The sequence below is a fragment of the Sycon ciliatum genome, chromosome 1, assembly GCF_964019385.1.
Source record: "Sycon ciliatum chromosome 1, ocSycCili1.1, whole genome shotgun sequence".
Taxonomy (NCBI): Eukaryota; Metazoa; Porifera; class Calcarea; order Leucosolenida; family Sycettidae; genus Sycon; species Sycon ciliatum.
In genome coordinates, this window is record NC_088643.1 from 85,951,431 (window position 1) to 85,969,845 (window position 18,415).

The 18,415-nt window shown below is 44.7% G+C and overlaps 1 protein-coding gene across 1 annotated transcript; it reads left to right on the forward strand.

Moving 5' to 3' along the window:
• Window positions 1-288: 288 nt before the first annotated feature.
• On the forward strand, window positions 289-17,285 carry LOC135806059 (synapse-associated protein 1-like). Its single transcript, XM_065320205.1, has 11 exons — window positions 289-747; window positions 3,599-3,651; window positions 6,684-6,747; window positions 7,230-7,306; window positions 7,568-7,707; window positions 8,420-8,502; window positions 9,240-9,341; window positions 9,752-9,810; window positions 14,822-14,876; window positions 15,316-15,371; window positions 16,325-17,285. Exons 1-11 carry the CDS (start codon window positions 624-626, stop codon window positions 16,445-16,447), a joined length of 936 nt encoding a protein of 311 aa, XP_065176277.1. The 5' UTR covers window positions 289-623; the 3' UTR covers window positions 16,448-17,285.
• The last annotated feature ends 1,130 nt before the right edge of the window (window positions 17,286-18,415 follow it).

The following is an 18,415-nucleotide window of genomic DNA, read 5'->3' on the forward strand; positions in this document are numbered from 1 at the left end:
TTTTGGAGCAAAAAGGGAGCAAAATATCGAGTGGCCTAGCAAAATGAAAGCAAAATTTCGACGATGCACGAGCAAAATTATGCCGCAAAATATCGAGATTCAGCTGGCAAATTCGGGTCAGCCCTATAATGCAGAGTCTGATCTGGCAGAGATGCATGTGCAGGGTCTATTTTTGTACGCACAAGAAGTAGGGTGCATCGTCGAGATCAACGTCATCGCCGGTTGGATGACCGCTAGCGCTACAGCTAGCTCGTGATAATCAAGACTTGCATACTTCAAAATCATCAAAAGATCTTGATGAAGCATCGTTTTCAAAAGCCATCAAAACTTACTTGAACATGATGGTTTGAATTAGAATTTCTTTTGTGTTGGCTCTTTCACCACTCCCACCCAGTGAGCTAGTCTCTCTCCATCTCTCTCTTGTTGAAGAAGGCAAAGAGTGCACTGTTCTTGGTCGACAGTGTTCTAGATCTGCACGTAGTCGTAACAACGAGTGCTGATGACTTCTGGCTGTCAATTAATTATTTTTAGCATTTTGTGAGTGATCAGGATCTGTTGCACGTTGCCTGCCCTTGTATTTGTAAAGGCGATAGGAACAAACCTCTAGCGTTATCCGAGGAGACATGTTCAGTAGCTGGTGGTCAGGGGAGAAGTCACCAGATGGTGAGGGAGGGGATTCTGCAGCACCTGATCCATCTGATGATGTAGCAACCGCTGCAAAAGAGTCTGGGAAGGCTGCTCTGGATGGTATGTTACCTAAGTTCGATTTTGATAGTATTGGTTTTTCAGATGGTTGTGGAAAAAGCTTTGTTACGTGGTGTTCACTTGTTTGAAACACAGTGTATATCGTGCTACACAGCACCACCAGGGAGTGTTTTTCAATATCACCTTGTCCAGTTTTGGAATAGATGGCAGTGTAGTGGATTAAAGTCATGAACGCAGGTACTAATATGACTGTGTCTGAAGAGGGCAGATGGTGGAAAAAGTAAACTTTGCACATCCGCATTACAACCGAGCATACAAACAGTCCATTGAGCCTTCCACTTGGCAAACTTGCAAGAATGCATCACTCCCACTCCCTGCTCGATGGCAATGAATAGAACAAATTGTGCAGTCATAACAATGTAAGGGGCCGTCCGTAAATACATGTATTTACTTAGAGACGTCTAACAGGCGTTTCTTTCTTGACTCCCCCCCCCCCCCCCCCCCCCCCCAATGCAGATAATACCACTCATAATAAACTAGTGATGTGGACGGGTAGTCAGGTACCCGTGCTACTAGTACATGTACTGTACTAGCTGTAGCAGTTCTCGTGTACACGGCAAAAACGTTTCGCTGCCATGGAAATGCCAGAATGGTGTGGCGGGAAATAAGAAAAAAGTACAAGTGGGTACCAAATTGCCCGCTTTAAACGTGCCGTCGCCAGGCCAACTTATTGCACGTGACCATTGCCCGCCGAAAACACGTTGCAGTGTAAACACCTAAAAACGCTTATCGTTTCCGTGTACACAGCCAAACGTTTCAAACACGGAATGAAAACGTTTTGCAATCGTTGTCGTGTAAACGAGGCCTAAATATCCCTGCTCGATACACATTGTTTTGGGGATAGAGGTGCAAAACAAATGCTGAAGACCGTTGGTCATTTACAACATTGCCTCCAAACCATCTAGTCGCAAGCCCACACTGGGGACAGCAGTGTGAAGAAGAGGTAGCGACTCCGGTGATACTTGAGGAAGTGTGTGTTGCTCCCTACGTGGGAGCACACACTTTTCTTGCCGACCTCAATTCTCACTTGACTCATGACTGCCATCCAGAGCACTCGTCAAGTCCGTTGAACCTTCGACTCGGCCAACCTGCAAGAAAGCACCACTCCCTGCTCAATACACAGTGTTTCGGAAAAGTGCAAGCTCTCACGTAGAGAGCAACACACGATTCCCTAAGAGTTCCGGATTAAAATGCTTGGCTAACGACAATTTGCCCAGCCTTTCGAATACGTTTCGTAACATACGGGGGACATTATTATTATTATTATCAGACAAATTTCCCTTGCTTGCACATTAGAAGAGAGGGCTATAAGTACAGTCGTGGCCGAAGAAATCCGACCTGTGAGTCAAAAGTAGCGCCGCTTTTCTTTTCAATTCAATTTCACATCACGAGCGGTCCAAAAACCCATCCGGGCTGCGTAAGCCTTGGTGCTGCTTTCAGCTGACGGGTAGGATTTCTTTGGCCACGACTGTAGGTCAGTTCAGTGGCCGCACTAGCACTGTAGTGGGTTAGGAAAGGAAGCATTGCCAGTGCTTGTGCCATTAACAGTAGCAGCACAAACCTAGAAGATGTGGCTTGTCTGCTCATGTCTCTTAGCTTTAGACCTTTAGTGTATGTTACACCATCTACAAGCACGGTGGAAGAAATGCCGATGTGGTAAACGCACAATTGCATTCTTTGCTTCAATAAGAAATTACAGGAAGTGCTCTTACTTGGGTCCTAATGCAGTCCGGCCGAATACAAAGTTGAGACTGGCTAGATACTGAGGGGGCACGTCCTGCATGGACTATCCTCTCTCCTTAGTGTACGCACAATACATGTTTGAACACAAAGCTGTATACATCTAAACCTTGCTCGATCAAATACTCCCTTTCGGAAATGAAAGGTTTGGTGTCTGGGAATCTCCATGCCTGGCAGCAGTATTTCACCATCTCTGTTTGAAAACTGTTAGTTAACTTGGACTCGCCAAGAACTGTGTCAACAGTGTGGTTCAAAGCAAACTCTTGATGTCTAATTATTAGCTCTTGCTGCCACCTTAGGTCCCTACAAGAGAGTTCCAGATCATAGAAGTGAATACTTTACTGCCATCAACAATACATTCATACCTCGTTTATCTGGGCAGTCTGGGACCGGGCACTGCTCGTAAAATCGAAATGTCCGTAACTCCAAATCACATACATTTTGACGGGGAAAGGCCATAGATGAGGCATATGACATCACAATATTAGTCCATGTTTGCTTCTTTTTCTTCTTTTCCTTTCCTTGCTAGCTGTGGTTGGCTATAAAAACTGTGCAATCGCCACGCAAAGTGGTCATTGGCTGCCCCAGCCATATATTGCTTGGAATAGAACTAAAAAACTAAACTATTTCCACAAAAGTGACAAAAGAGTAGTAATATTTCCACTGGAACTCGCCCAAAGGGTGCCCGGTAGACCGAAGTGCCCCTATTTTTGGTGTCCGGATAACCGAGGTATGAGTGAGGTATGAGTGTAGCACCAACACAGAACTCGCCCTGGGTGAGAGTGCAAGTACCAGTACATACTAGTACAAACATGACAGTTCTTTCAGCATATGAGCAGCTGATCAGAAAGAAATGTCACGACATACTATTGACTTTGCCAAGAGGAATACAATTCGCATATCTCCAATGGTAATTTTTCAAGATTACAGGATGCCCTCGTTTTCTATCCAAGGTATTGAGTCAATGTATGTAGTATGGGCTTGCTTTCTCACCCAGGAGGAGTTTTGTGTTGGTGCTATTGTTGATGGCAATGCTGTAACCGTATTTTCTTGGCTGGAATGCTTGTTTTCCGTTTCCTGCACCCTTTCCTAGGTCTGTGGAATGTCGTGTCCAAAGTAGCAACAACTGTGACAGACAATGTACCGGTGAGTTTGTGCTAGCTTGACCAGTAAAATGTTCTTTTGTATTGTAGTGAAGTGTGCTTTGATTGGAATACATCTAATCACTCATCTTGTTTAGTTTATCCAAGGAGGCGAATGATGCGAGTGGGCGATGGAGCACTGATTCCACCCTACAAGTCGAGTGACTAGCACATCTACATGTACAAAACACTCGTGCGATTAGTGCCCCTGGGGCACTATTTTTTCAACGTCCATCGCAGATGGGGCACTATTCAAGAGAGGGCACTCTCTTGCTGGTACGTTTACGTCAACCAGCATAAAATAAAGAAGGCAAAGAAAAACAGAGCCCAGCATTCACATGTAAACTACCGTAAAGTCTTGTATAAAGCCGCACTTGAATAGAAGCCGCACTTGAATAGAAGCCGCACTTGAATAGAAGCCGCACTTGAATAGAAGCCGCAATTTTGGGCCCATCAAATCACACAAAAGCCTGGTTTTAGTGTTGACATACATAGAAATACCTGTCTTTTATAGAAGCCTGTCTCATATAGAAGCCTGCAAATTTTCACCAAGAAAGTCATAGAAGCCGCGGCTTTTATACAAGACTTTACGGTATTACGACTAGGGGTCAAAGGGGTGTACCGGGTACCCGGGTAACCGACCGTTAATCTCAGGTACCGTTAATAAAAGGGTACCCGTTTGGATTTTGATGAACCTGTCAGTACGGAGCAACACTGCTGGGATCGTGTATTCCGGGCGGGAGTCGATTATTTACAACTCCACGCTGGATGTCCGCATTGTGGCATTTTCGCACCTAGTAGATCTACTCCTGCGACTATCAGACACCAATCGATTTGCGAATCACAATGTGATATGAGCCGGCCGAGCCAAGCAAAAAGGTGGCTTAGGCATAATTTTTGGAAATTTATTTTTTCATGCCAAAGTGATGTCTACCTATCCAACTTCCATCAAGGAAATTTTGGTGCCCATCTGAAATGTATATGTGCCATAAATAAGCATTATATTGCACACATGTCACAGCATGCCTGGTATCGATGAAACTAAGATAATAATTATGAAGACCTGCCCAAACTCCAGAAAACATGGGACACCAAGTGGAGACAAAGCTTAGCAGGTGTGGAAGCAATACAAGAAGAACGAGCACTTGTGTTCTGATTAGAAGATCCAAGAAAGAAGAAATAATTGATATATGCATCTCATGTCATTTCATCACGCAACACGAATTTTCATATCCTTCAATGATTTTGTGAGTCTGTGACTATATTTGCGCTGGGCTGGGAAACGTCGCATCTTACCAAGACAGTCCGTCATCCTCTCTCCCATCACCTACGCCAGCATGAATTAATCCTTTCCTGTAGCTCATAGTGTTGTGCCAGAGATTGAGCTCCATTGGTCCCTTGCACGTAGGTCCAGCAGATTGCACATCGCTAAAAAGCGGCACTGATTCTTTGTCCGTCCTAGTCCATGTCATTATCCTTTCCTGGTGTAGGTAGTGGTAGAAGCACCACGGGACGATATGCTAGCAGGTAGAGTCAATGCATCGCTTGATCGTGTAGCACTATTGGCCTTGAAATGAAGAAATTCTGGAGTACAGTACGCCACTTCATGAACATTTGAAGGTACCCGAAACAAAGTGAAACATCGCAGCAAGATCCGGGAGCTTGTCAGAGTGATAGTCGGGCGGCATGTAGACATCTCCACATAGGCAACCGCTCTAGTCGTGGCCACGATGAGAACCACAGCCACTAGTGCACTATGAATGAGCGAGTTTTCCTCGTCAACTAGGGTTGGGCGCACACGGAGACAGGGTGTCATCCTGCCCGCCTCCACATTCTCCAGAACGCTCCATTAGAATTTACGATACCTGGCAGCGCCAAGAAATCCCCACAACGACGAAAGAGAGAACACTGAAGAAGTGTTGCTCAAAAATAAAAGGCCTCTTCCTTCTTCTCCACTTCAAAACTATTTACTTGCTCGAAAGTGAATATTTTCGCGACTGCGCTCGAGTAGAATTTTGCCGACTGTGACGTTTTGGTGATTTTCTCGATTTGTTGGCAAAACGCTAAGCCACTTTTTAGCTTGGCGCGGCTCAATATCAAATGCAACCCGAGAACAGATGAATTAAAATCTTGATTTATGTGAAAATTGCGCAAAAAAATGGCTGCTAAGGGGCCGGTCACATTGAGGGAACAATCCTCAGATTATAAACCGGGAATAATTTTTTCTGCTTTTCATCACGGCCACACTGGATACGCACAATGAAAATAATCTCACTGACATGAGCTACTTTTTTTGTCACCATTCGCTTCTGGCCGTCTGTCAACCCCGCTCCTGGGCCAGAGCTGTATCAGCACAGCCTCTTGAGTATTGCTCCACTTCAGAACGCAATAAAAAGCAAGGAAACTCAAAGAAATCCAGTGGAAGCCGCGGATGATTATAATCTTCGGCGGAAAAGCGGGGCCTCGAGCTGATTTTCATCGAGTGGATTAAATCTCTCAAATCTCCCGCTCAGCGGCAACTATCCATGGTAACCACTGATTTTTTCAAATTTTCCCTCAGTGTGTAAGGGGTACCCGTTAACCCGCCCGTTAAGAAAATTACCCGTTCGTTAGTTAAAGGTACACCCCGTTTGACCCATTTACGACTCGACAGAAACGGCACCAAAAACTGTGATTTTGATCCTGAAATCACCAGTGCAATGACTGAACAAGAACAGTTGTGAAAAAACACCAAACTTCCACATGCGCTTGGTTACAAGCCTGGGGGGGGGGGGGGCACTATTCAAGAGAGGGCTTTATTTTTTCGCTGGCTCTTAGAGACTGGGACACTAATAGTGTCACTATTCAAGAGAGGGCTCTAATCGTGCGAGTACGGTACTACCAGAATGATCAAGAGCATTGTGAGCCCTGAACTATTCTGAACTAGCTAGCTCTAGAACTGTGATACAGTTTTCCAGGGTTTCTTATGCTTGTATGCGTGTATGGTTTGTCTTCCTGTTGGTCAGACTTCCTTTACTGCTTCCCTTTCCTTGCCAGGGTATTCTTGCTGACTTCAGTGCTGAGGAGGAAAAATTCAAAAGGCAGAAAAGACATCGACACAGTGAGTGACGCACTCAGTGCACGTTTCTGTGCATGTCTTATTTCCAGTTCTGGGCATGATTCCTATAAATGTACAGCAGAAATTAGTCATAATGTGTGCTACGTGCCCTGCTTCCTTAGTGCATATATGGTACATTGCATCACAAAGTCACTGCTGCACGACAGACTGGCTGGTTTATGTAGTCTCTACTATTATACAATATGGTCACAAAGGCCGAAACATGGACACGATTTAGAGTATCATGAAATGCGATAATGGATAAACTGTTGCAGCAATGCCCTTTTTAGTGTGTAACTTATTGTTCTTCTCCATCATGTGCCTCTATATTTTTGTTTACTTGTACTTGAAGAGACAGGTCATGTAAGGTAAAGATCATGGCTACCGATACAGTATACCGGTACTGATATTCCATGTATGCCAACGTTGGAGCTGGTGATGCTGTTTCTGGTGCTGATGTTATGTCGCCTTGTTTGTGCTTACAGCTGATGCTGCTGTACCGCCGTGGGTTGGTTACAATGAGGAGGAAATAATGCGGACACAAATACTGGCATTGTCCACGGTATGTTGTATCATGATAAGCAGCTTGTAACAATAGCTTGTATTAAGTTGTAACAATACGTTCTTATCATGGCTAGTAGTACTATGGTCTGAACTTTTGAAGCACTGAACAAGGAGTATGAGTTGTTGATATTTGTGTATCCTCTTTCTGCCACGCTTTAGTAAATCTTTCATGGGGGGGGGGGGGGGGTCAAGAGTACTTCTGCACTCCCTTGTAGGTGACCAGTCTGCATTGTACTTTTGTATTATGTTTTGTTCACAGGATAAGAGGAATTTCCTGCGGAATCCACCAGCGGGTGTTCAGTTCCACTTTGACTTTGCAGTCAGCTTCCCAGTAGCCAACGCCATACTTGAAGAAGACCCTATGCTTGAGAAGATGCGCTTTGAACTCGTGCCTAAACAGTAAGACCCGCTGTTGTTTTGCACTTGCATCAAGCTGTAGTGTACGCCCTCTTCTGTCCATTGGTTTGTTTTCCTTCGTGTACACTTCAAGTACAAGTTTGTTGGTTTCTGCTTTGTAGTTCTCTAAACCGATTCCTCGGAGATACTATTTTCAAAGTTCTGCTTTAGGGATACAAGTAGAAGCCAAGTTGTGCTGGCAATGACTGGTGTATTGGAATTTTATGATGCCCCACAGTTTTTGCTCTTTGCTATTTTGGCCGAACACACAACCTCTCTACATGAAAAAACCTACACACGCCATCCTCAAATCAAGTGGTCTCTTCGCTGCAAATTACTAATACAGTCAGACCTCGCTTGACCGCACACATCTGTTTTACACAAAAATATCCGGATAGGCGAGGGAACCGTATAACCGAACACCGATTATGTTGAATGCATCACATATGCTGTAAATCTGTAACCAGCTATTTTCTTCCGGATGGCGAGGGATCCGGATAAAAGAGGACCGGGTAGGCGAGGTCTGGCTGTATCTCAATTCTCAATCAAATTTTCGAGCAGGAGCCGTCATCAGGATTGAGGAGAAAAACATGTGAGGTGCACCTATATAATGCAACTCAAAGTGGAATGAAACTACACCATATGTGATAAAGTATGTCATCGTTGAAGCACAGGCACACAACCTCTCCTTTTTTCCTATTTCCTTTCCTGGCAGAGTGACGGAGGAGATCTTCTGGAGAAACTATTTCTACCGGGTGTCCCTGATCAAACAGTCGTCGCAGCTCTCTACGTTAGCGAGTAAGAACCATACCAGTGCCAAGTGTGCTGCTCATGTGCTTAGAGAAACGCTTTTTGGCGCGCTTCGGACTGTGTGTACACACATGTAGAAGACTGTGTGTGTACACACATGTAGAAGACTGTGTGTGTACACACATGTAGAAGACTGTGTGTGTACACACATGTAGAAGACTGTGTGTGTGCACACATGTAGAAGACTGTGTGTGTGTGCACACATGTAGAAGACTGTGTGTGTGCACACATGTAGAAGACTGTGTGTGTGCACACATGTAGAAGACTGTGTGTGTACACACATGTAGAAGACTGTGTGTGTGCACACATGTAGAAGACTGTGTGTGTACACACATGTAGAAGACTGTGTGTGTGCACACATGTAGAAGACTGTGTGTGTACACACATGTAGAAGACTGTGTGTGTGCACACATGTAGAAGACTGTGTGTGTGCACACATGTAGAAGACTGTGTGTGTGCACACATGTAGAAGACTGTGTGTGTGCACACATGTAGAAGACTGTGTGTGTGCACACATGTAGAAGACTGTGTGTGTGCACACATGTAGAAGACTGTGTGTGTGCACACATGTAGAAGACTGTGTGTGTGTGCACACATGTAGAAGACTGTGTGTGTGTGCACACATGTAGAAGTACGGGTAGTTGTGACCGCGGTCATGGTTATTTTGTTTTATGCTTGATTTGTAATTATTTTGGCATTTCCTGCCTTTTGTTGTGGACTTGTAGCGCAACAGAATGCTGAGCTCTCAGAGGCTCTGGCTGAGGATGCAGCAGCAGCAGCAGGAGCTAGCAGCGGCAGTCACAGTGATCTAACCAGTGTTAGCCCTGGTAAGCACCACTCAGTTTAGTCAGTATGGGTAAACACCCTCAGCCAGTATGGCTGATATGGCTGATGGTATGGCCAGTATGGCTGATACAATCATTAATCATTTCAAGTGTGTGTATAGTCATTATGTAAGCTTTAATTGATCGTGTACACTCATATCCCAGTTTGCCGGCCCTTCCCCATCAAAATGTACGTGATTCAGGGTTACGGACATTTCCAAGTTACGGCCAGTACCCGGTCCCAGACTGCCCGTATAAGAGATGTACATGTATGGGTGTACATGTACTATGTTTGTCACAGTGCACGACATCACTTTACTCTAGCCTTTTTGTCTTGGTGGGTTGGGTTCTGGTCCTATTTGACCTGTTGTCTTCTGTTGCTGGATGTGTTAACACTGCTGTTGGTGTGTTAGCTGCTGAAGCATCATCGTCAGGTTCAGACGTGGGTGCTGCTGCTGATGTTGCGGAACATGTGAGTGAATATTGCACTTTATCCCTTACTCCTTGTTCCACAATAGCTCATAGCCAATAAAGAAGATTCTTGTTAGCATTACAGTAAAACCTGCCATGGCAAGCACTTCTGTAAAACCTGCCAAGGCAACCACTTCTGAGAAGGCGACCACTTGTCTCGGAGGACCTCGGAAACTAGGACCGAAGGATAATATTCCCAGTCAAATGACCCTTGATAAGGAGACCACCTGTGCATAGCAGCCACAATTTGAAGATCCCTGGAGCGGTTGGCTCGGGCAGTTTTCACTGTAACTAGCTAGCTACATAGGGGAATGGAGATAATCATGTAGTAATTATTATAAGACATGATCTGATCTGGTAGCAAGGGAAAAGCCGTGTACCACTGTGTCATATTCAACTTGAGCTGGGTAGAGTGTGTGCCGCATCGCTTCAGGAACTAATCAATGAAATCAGAAACTGGGAAGTACATTCAGCGCACGGTGCAGTCGGCTCAAGTTCTCCGGGTGCGAAAACCCGCAGTCCCTCGTTGAATGATTTTATTATTATTTATTAAAACTCGGATGTTGAGCCATAAATAAATGTAGAAGAGAAAAGGACATATGGATACGAGTTAAGAGTAACTCTCCATCACTGTAACATGATACTATATACGGTCAGAAAGTGCAATAACTAGGCACAAAACTGACAGAGTACTGAGACATTCGACGTCCTGACACCTAGCTTCAACACATCTCCGTAGCGCTAACCGACAGCCTTCCAACTTGGAAGGTTCAAGGTTATGGAAAGACATTCTTTGTTCCGTTGGGACTGTAGCTTTTGCTCGTTTTCGTTGCGCTTGCCTTCCCCTCTTTGGTCTTTCCATAACCTTGAACCTTCCAAGTTGGAAGGCTGTCGGTTAGCGCTACGGAGATGTGTTGAAGCTAGGTGTCAGGACGTCGAATGTCTCAGTACTCTGTCAGTTTTGTGCCTAGTTATTGCACTTTCTGACCGTATATAGTATCATGTTACAGTGATGGAGAGTTACTCTTAACTCGTATCCATATGTCCTTTTCTCTTCTATATTATTTATTATTAATTTTATTCATGATCTCCTGGCTCGTCGTAAGACTGCCAATATTTATGAGAAGTCGGGTGGTAGCCAACCACGGTGAACAATAAGGAGAGAAACAAAAGAGAGTGCTGCAAGGGGAGGCATGAGGAAAATGGTGAGATTTAAAATACTTAGTTAATTTAATGTCTATGCATGTGTTAAGACTAGTTGGCAGGGCAGCAGACCAGAGAGTGTACGCGGAGAAGATAGGAGATTTCAGAAACAGGGAGGTATTGGCATGGGGTAATAAGAAGGAATTACGTGTTGATCTGGTGGAAACAAATCAGTTATACTTAGCAAGGTGTTTGGGAACCAGGCCTCATAAGATCATGTGTACAAGGGTGCAAAGATGTTGCTGGTGTTGCTGGTGTTGCTGGTGTCGCTCTAAAAGGGGAGATAGTCACTAGATACTGAAGCTAAACTGTAGAGACGTTGGAGACGTTGGAGGGAGAATGTTTGATCTTTGCGAAACAGGATTTTTAGAAGCAGATGCTGGTGTATATCCAGAGTATGAACAAGAGCCTGAGACAGACCGCACCACGCTGTATCACAATAATCAAATATAAGTAGAATATACGACGTAAGGAACAATTTTTGGCAATGGTCGTTTAAATGTTGGCAGTGAGGTTGCAGCATGCTAAGGGAGGAACTAGCTCGCTTGCATACTGACTGGACCTGTGGGGACCAGGACATATGGCTGTCGACTATAACACTAAGGTGTTTGTGTTGATGAACAATATCGACGCTAGCATTGGCTCCTGCAAAGTGTAACGGCTGAGTGGGCGGCGATGGGCTGATGAACATGGCTTCGGTCTTCGCTATGTTAGGCCTTAGCTTCCAAGCTTCCATCCATGTTATCGTGGAGTTAATGCTGGTCTGCATGGAGGTAACGAGGTTGGACGGCGAGCTGTCAGAGCACAACAGTTCAGTGTCATCAGCAAAAAGGCTGACGTCTAGTACTAGAGAGGGCAGATCATTGACGTAAGTTAGAAAAAGAGTGAACCCAGTATGGACCCCTGTGGAACACCAGACTTTACAGGTAAGGGATCAGACAAGGAAGCAGAGAAACGGACAGTTTGATGATGGGACAACAAATATGACGACGGCCACTGCAGAGCTGTACCACGTACTAGAAAAATAGACTCGAGCTTAGCAAGTAGGCCTCGGTGCCAGACTGTGTCGAATGCTTTTGATAGATCAAAAAAGACGAGACCTACATGCTTCTTCAGGTTACGATGTCCGTGAATATCCTGGATTAAGCGTGTCAATTGCGAAGTAGTTGAGTCGCCCAGACAGAAGCCGAATTGTGCAGAGGAGAGGGCAGGAGCGACGTGGTGGTAGAGAGATTCATAGAAAATGCGTTCACAGACCTTGGAGATAGCAGGTAGGAGGGAGATGGGCCTGTAATTTACAGCTTGGGAGCGTTGTCCTTTCTTAAATATCGAGACAACAATAGCAGATTTCCACACAGATGGGAAGACTCCTGCACGACAGGACAAGTTGAACAGCAAGCATAGGGGATAAGACAAGGAAGGCACCAGCAGTTTAAGGACTTCATTTGGTATGCCGTCTTTTCCAGGAGACTTGCAGCTCTTAAGATGTTCAAGTCGTTTGCGGACCATACCAGTTGTTGTTAAGACATCCAGAAGTGGAACGCACAGCTCGGGAGCTGGGTGCAGGGGCGGGATAACCCAGTTCGCATCGTCAGGAAGGCCGGAAGAGACACACTGTTTGTTGAGAGTGTCCGCAATGGACTTTGCCTCAGACTGACGGTTGCCATCAGGATCAATCAAACACTGGATGGGAGCGCGAGAGACACTGGGACGCTGGGTGCGAATGAATTGATAGAGAGAAGGACGATTGGTTGATGAGATTGTTGCAGAGAGGGAGCTGATGTAAGAGCGGTATGTTTTCCTGGATAGGTATTTGACAAAGTTGCGTTGCACTCGGTATGCCTCCAGATCAATACTAGCTTCTATATTTGCCAGTGTACATAAAGCCCCGCTCTGCTAGCACTTTCAGCTTGCTGCGAAGTTCATAGTTGCCAAAAAGGCAGTAAACAGCTGACCATTCTACTGTACTTCTACGTGGAGGTGAGCTTTTGAAAATTGCCTGTTTTGCAGTTTTCCTGGCGCCATACTGAGAGGCACCAAGCCATGGAAAAGAAAAAACAATCATGATGTCCTTTGCGGTTTTTATTGTGGAAACAGTATTACCGTGCCGCTAGCCGAGTTTGACGCGAACCGTGAAATTTAATATTTATTATTACTGTATGTCAGCGACTTTAAAGCCAAGGCCTTATATTCGAAATACCGCTGCTTTCCTAGATATTTTAGTCTAATAACTCACCCACTACGCCATGCCATAAAAGTCAAAGTCCACACCGAAATTTCAATCTAAATCCACTTGTTCACCCTTCCTGCTGGGCTGTAAGTTTGTTAGTATAATACTTATTCCTTCATTTTTACAAAACATACTTCAAATGTCATTTCATTTATGAAGCCCATGGCTTTATAATCGAATATATTGACCTTTGATAAATACCCACACTCATTAGTGACCACACCATCAACAGTATCGAATTCAAATAAATTTGCTTTGACTCAATAAATACCACTGCACTTTTCCATGTAGCACTCCACTTTTCCCTAAAAAGGAGTATTTTATAAACAGTATTTATTGGCCTTAGTGGTATTTTATAAACAGTATTTATTGGCTTTTGACCCAATAAATACTGTTTATAAAATACCACTAGGGCCAATAAATACTGTTTATAAATACTCCTTTTTAGGGAAAGTGAAGGTCAACATATGTATAATAAATGTAGTAGCCTCAGGATTTATTGCAATTACCGTAAAGTACCGCCAGAGCGCCCCACCATCTCATCCTTTCGTGGTCGTAATGTGGAGGTGGTCTGCTGTCTATAGGTCATACGACATGAACCTTGTACACATATTGCACGTTTTGCAGTCAATCCGTACCTTCGAGCGGACACAAGCTCCACACGAAAACCTGCCAAGTGTGACCTTAGTACACTAAGATTCTTACATCGTACAAACTTCGTTTCACTCTGCCATACGATTTCCCTTCCTCTGGCTGTAAAATCAAGGTGGGGCGCTCTCGCGAGACGGGGCGCTCTGGCGGTACTTTACGGTACATACCAGTTATAAAAACCTCTGCGGACCTCGGTTTTTATACTGGTATGTAATTGCAATAAATCCTTTGGCTCTACGTTTATTATATACATATACCGCCATGGCTTTAACCCTTTAAGAGCCGCCCCATACTTGAATGCGTCGTAAACGACGCATTCAAATGCATAACTTCAAATGATCATAACTCGGTCCAATCTCGCTCGAATCAAGTGATCGAAATATCCAGGGCGAAGAGAAAACTCTCACCTGTCGGGAGAAACAGTCCGCGAAGCGCTGCGAGCAATGGTTCCTGAGATAAATCACTCGTAAGTTGAGCCGCGATCGCGGCAATTTCAAAAGCGCGCAGTGCGACTTTAGTTTTGAGACTTTTCGTCACGCTGGTTTACTCGAATTTGCACGGGTTTCACTGTCGATATTGTTAGAGTACACAGCGAAAAAATTGGAACTCCACGATCGAGTAAAATGAAATATCTGGAGCGGGACGCAATTGGACACATTTGGGGCATTTTTCGTACTGTCGCTGCAATCTAGCGCTGGATAGACGGTGTGCTGGCTATCATGATCGACCTCATTCTCTTCCTCTCGCGGAGACCTTTCCAGGAACACGACAAAATGCAGAATTTTGAAATTTTCCTGTGGCTCTTAAAGGGTTAAAGGTGCGGGCATACGGTATGCCATGGCGCTTTCCGTGCAGCTTATCACATCTTGCTAAATAGTATCTTGATTAGGTTGGCTTGTTGCCATTGTGTTGTGCTATTGCTGCTCAGGAGGAACCTGAGGAGAACGCTGCAGCAGAGTTCATCAGTGATGACTTTGTAGCTGGTGAGGTCACGTCGTGTCTTGTACATGTACCGTATATTCTCTGTTTATGTTGTAGCTCTGGTGCACTGTAACTCTCTCTCTCTCTCTCTCTCTCTCTCTCTCACTCTCTCTCTCTCTCTCTCTCTCTCTCTCTCTCTCTCTCTCTCTCTCTCGCTCTCTCTCTCTCTCTCTCTCTCACTCTCTCTCTCTCTTTCTCTCTCTCTCTCTCTCTCTCTCTCTCTCTCTCTCTCTCTGTGTTGCTGTTGTCTTTTATCCTTCCACATATGCTTTTTCCTATTACTTTGCTTTTGTGCACTGATTGTATCTCATTCTTACATGCTTTTTTCTCCAAAGATGACCCATTTGTCTGATACTTCGAAGTGGTTCTATTGCACAATGTAACTTTCATAACTCGTGAGCTTTGCATTGCTTTTTCTGATTTGTCTACTCTGCTAAACAGATGCGGCTGATGGAGCTCAAGACGAGGGGGAGAAAGAACTTCATCAGGAGCTCAAGGTATTAACGTTATAATGACTCCGCTTCGTACTGGGACTAGGCTGGGACTTCATTTAAAACCATTTTACTGCTGGCCTAGTTTCTCCCTGCCGGCTCAGTTTTCAGCGCACTTACTTTCATTTCAAACCCTGCATGCACGTCGCCAAGCAAAGTCTTTCGCCATTTTTGCATTCATTGATGGATTTCCACGATCTATGGCTTGTTGGAATGGCCTGAGCCAAGCGAAGACTCTCTGGCAGTTCTCGGCTCCATAGGCATGCCAGGGTCACTTCTATATGCTCTAGAAGATGACACTATATGTCTCAGAATCGCTAAACAACTTCATAGTACATTTTCGTTCGCCATCTCTCTCAAACTAAACCAAACTTCATGATCCAAACTGCGCTGCGAAGCTGAGATCCAAGCGCTTTGTTTGATACCCAACACGCATGCGCTGTAGCAAAGGGAAATCCCCTAAAAAAGCGAGTCACGAGCAGAACGTTTGAACTGATGGCCAGAAATCGTATTTTTAATTTGTTTGGCAATTCTATTCTTCACCGCTCACTCAAGTCCTATCGCAAAGGACTTATATCACTGGAAAGCTGAGCTCAATACCTTTCCAACGGTATATCGTTTGTGATAATCAGCCACCGTTGACAGGAGTTACGACAGTTTGTACAGTGATATATGCACTTCGTACTATTGCGTGGGCAGTGGAACGAGATATCTCGTCATCCGCCGTTCAGGTATACTTTATAGAGCGAGATATCTCGTCATTAGCACTGAACGGGTTAAAACGCATAGTCGCAAGGCCAAGAAGGGATGGTTCGACTAGCACAGTAGCAGGCTCGGACGTCTCCTTGTCACTGCACTTTCATTCTTGTTTCCGTGTATGTGGGCCTTTTAACGATTTGTGCAACTTGCTGAATTACTTGCCTGTTGGCTCCTTTTCATGTGCTCTTGTTTCTCTGTAGGATCTTGGAATGGATGATCTCGAGGAGATTGGGGACTTGCCCGAGGGTGATGAAGTTAATGATGCAGAATGGGAGAAGGAAATCCAAGCAATGTTGGATATGGAAGAGCCGACCACCACATGATTCGACGACCCTATCCTTCTTCCCTGCGCTCATTCTGTTTCCTGCACGTGTGTGTAAGTCCATGGCGAGGTGTGTGTGTGTGTGTGTGTGTGTTTGTGTGTGTGTGTGTGTGTGTGTGTGTGTGTGTGTGTGTGTGTGTGTGTGTGTGTGTGTGTGTGTGTGTGTGTGTGTGTGTGTGCTGTGTGTGCTGTGCTGTGCTTGTCTATTGATCTGTGCGGGAGCCACATTTTGAAAATACACGTACTAAAGATGAATGTCATCAGATTGCCGTGAGGGATTTTCCAACGCTTTCGTGTTGTTAAAATTCTAGCATACACCGCTGGATCTCTTGCTCTGCTGCGTCTAATCTTATTTCTAAGCAAATCATGTCCCATTCAGTCTTATTCATGCCTCCATGGAGTCTTTGCATTGGACGTTTTTTGTACTCTAATTTTCTAAACAAACATTCTATCATTTATCTTCTCTCATCACCCCCCCCCCCCCCTTCTCTCTCTTCCCTGTTTTACGTTTCCCTTTCAAACTGCCATTGTTGGTACTGCTGGTTCAACCAACCTTGGGAGTACTGTTCTAACCAAAAGACAGCCTTGAAGTCTGTGCTGCTTCTTTTGTTTTTGTTTTTGTTTATTCACTTTTATTTGCTTTCTGCTTGCATGTGCATGTGCATGTGGTGCTCCTTTCTTTTTTTAAGTCTACTCCAGTTTTTTTAACCTTTCCTCGTAAAACCGAGGTGTTCACAATCTTGTTTTGGCCATTGGTATACAGTATCTGCAGCCCAGCTGATTCATTTTGTAGCGCAGTTGCCTGTCGTTGGTCGTTGCATTGGATTGTGTTGAGCTGATTCTCGCTCTGTGCTTTTCACTCTTGTCTATGACTGCCTGTGGTGGGCCGTTGGTTTAGTTAGTACTGGGTGTGGTGTACATTGTAGCAAGAGTGCGTGACCAAGTGTACTACTTCATGTACGAGTACTTGTTGGTCCCTAGGTCCACCGCAGAGTTTCAGTGAATGATACCAGTCATTCTCAGCCATTCTGGCTTGGTGACGCCAGCATGGTTAGCCAGAGGTCAAAAGTGGGAAAAACCTGTCGCCAGCGCTACGGTAGTTAAAAACGGAGCAATGAACGGTGCATGCATACTCAACCTGATGAACTGACATCATAATGAAACATGAGCCGGAAACGCTGGAAGAGCTGCACACTGGCCCGGATCATGCTTCTGCCAGAAACTGATGCAGAACACTCGCAGTGGGTGAGTCCATCACACATTCACAGCTCAAGTTAGGAGTTGCACACTGGATGATCATTGATGATCTTGTATACACGAGTCTACAATCGATATCGAGGATGTTATGATGTACAGAAACTTTATGTACTGTGACCAGGTGACAATTCAGTATAACGTACCTCTGGGGCCCCATACGGATAAATCTGTACTTTATACTAGTTTCTCGCTGAGCTTGAGGTATACCAAGTGGTACCAGGGCCTTACTCAAACCAGTTTGGGGACTCCCTACTCCGGATTAAACATGCATGCATGCGCATGGAGCAATGATTTTTATGTCAATATGAGCGGCTCATGCATCAGAAACACAGGGGTGCATTATAATATACTTCATATTGATGCTTCACAAGTCAGCAGTGGAACAAGGCTATCTCTTTTGCTGCTACTCCGAGTTTCATGGTTGTTCACAGATATCACACCAAAAGAGGCTCAACTCATACATATCATTGTAGGCCAGAGAGAAACGCACACTTTTCTTGCCAAATGTTGTGATCAGGAGCTGGGTTTGGAAGGAAGGGATCCAGAAATCAACATCGTTTCTAAGTAGATCTACTTAATGTACATAAATTTGTAATACATTGTAGATCTATACAGTCATTAGTTTTACATTTTGTCATGTACATGTCATTTCTAGTGTACTCGTGCTGTCGATATCGATATGGCCATAATCAGCACTCGATTTCACAGCCTG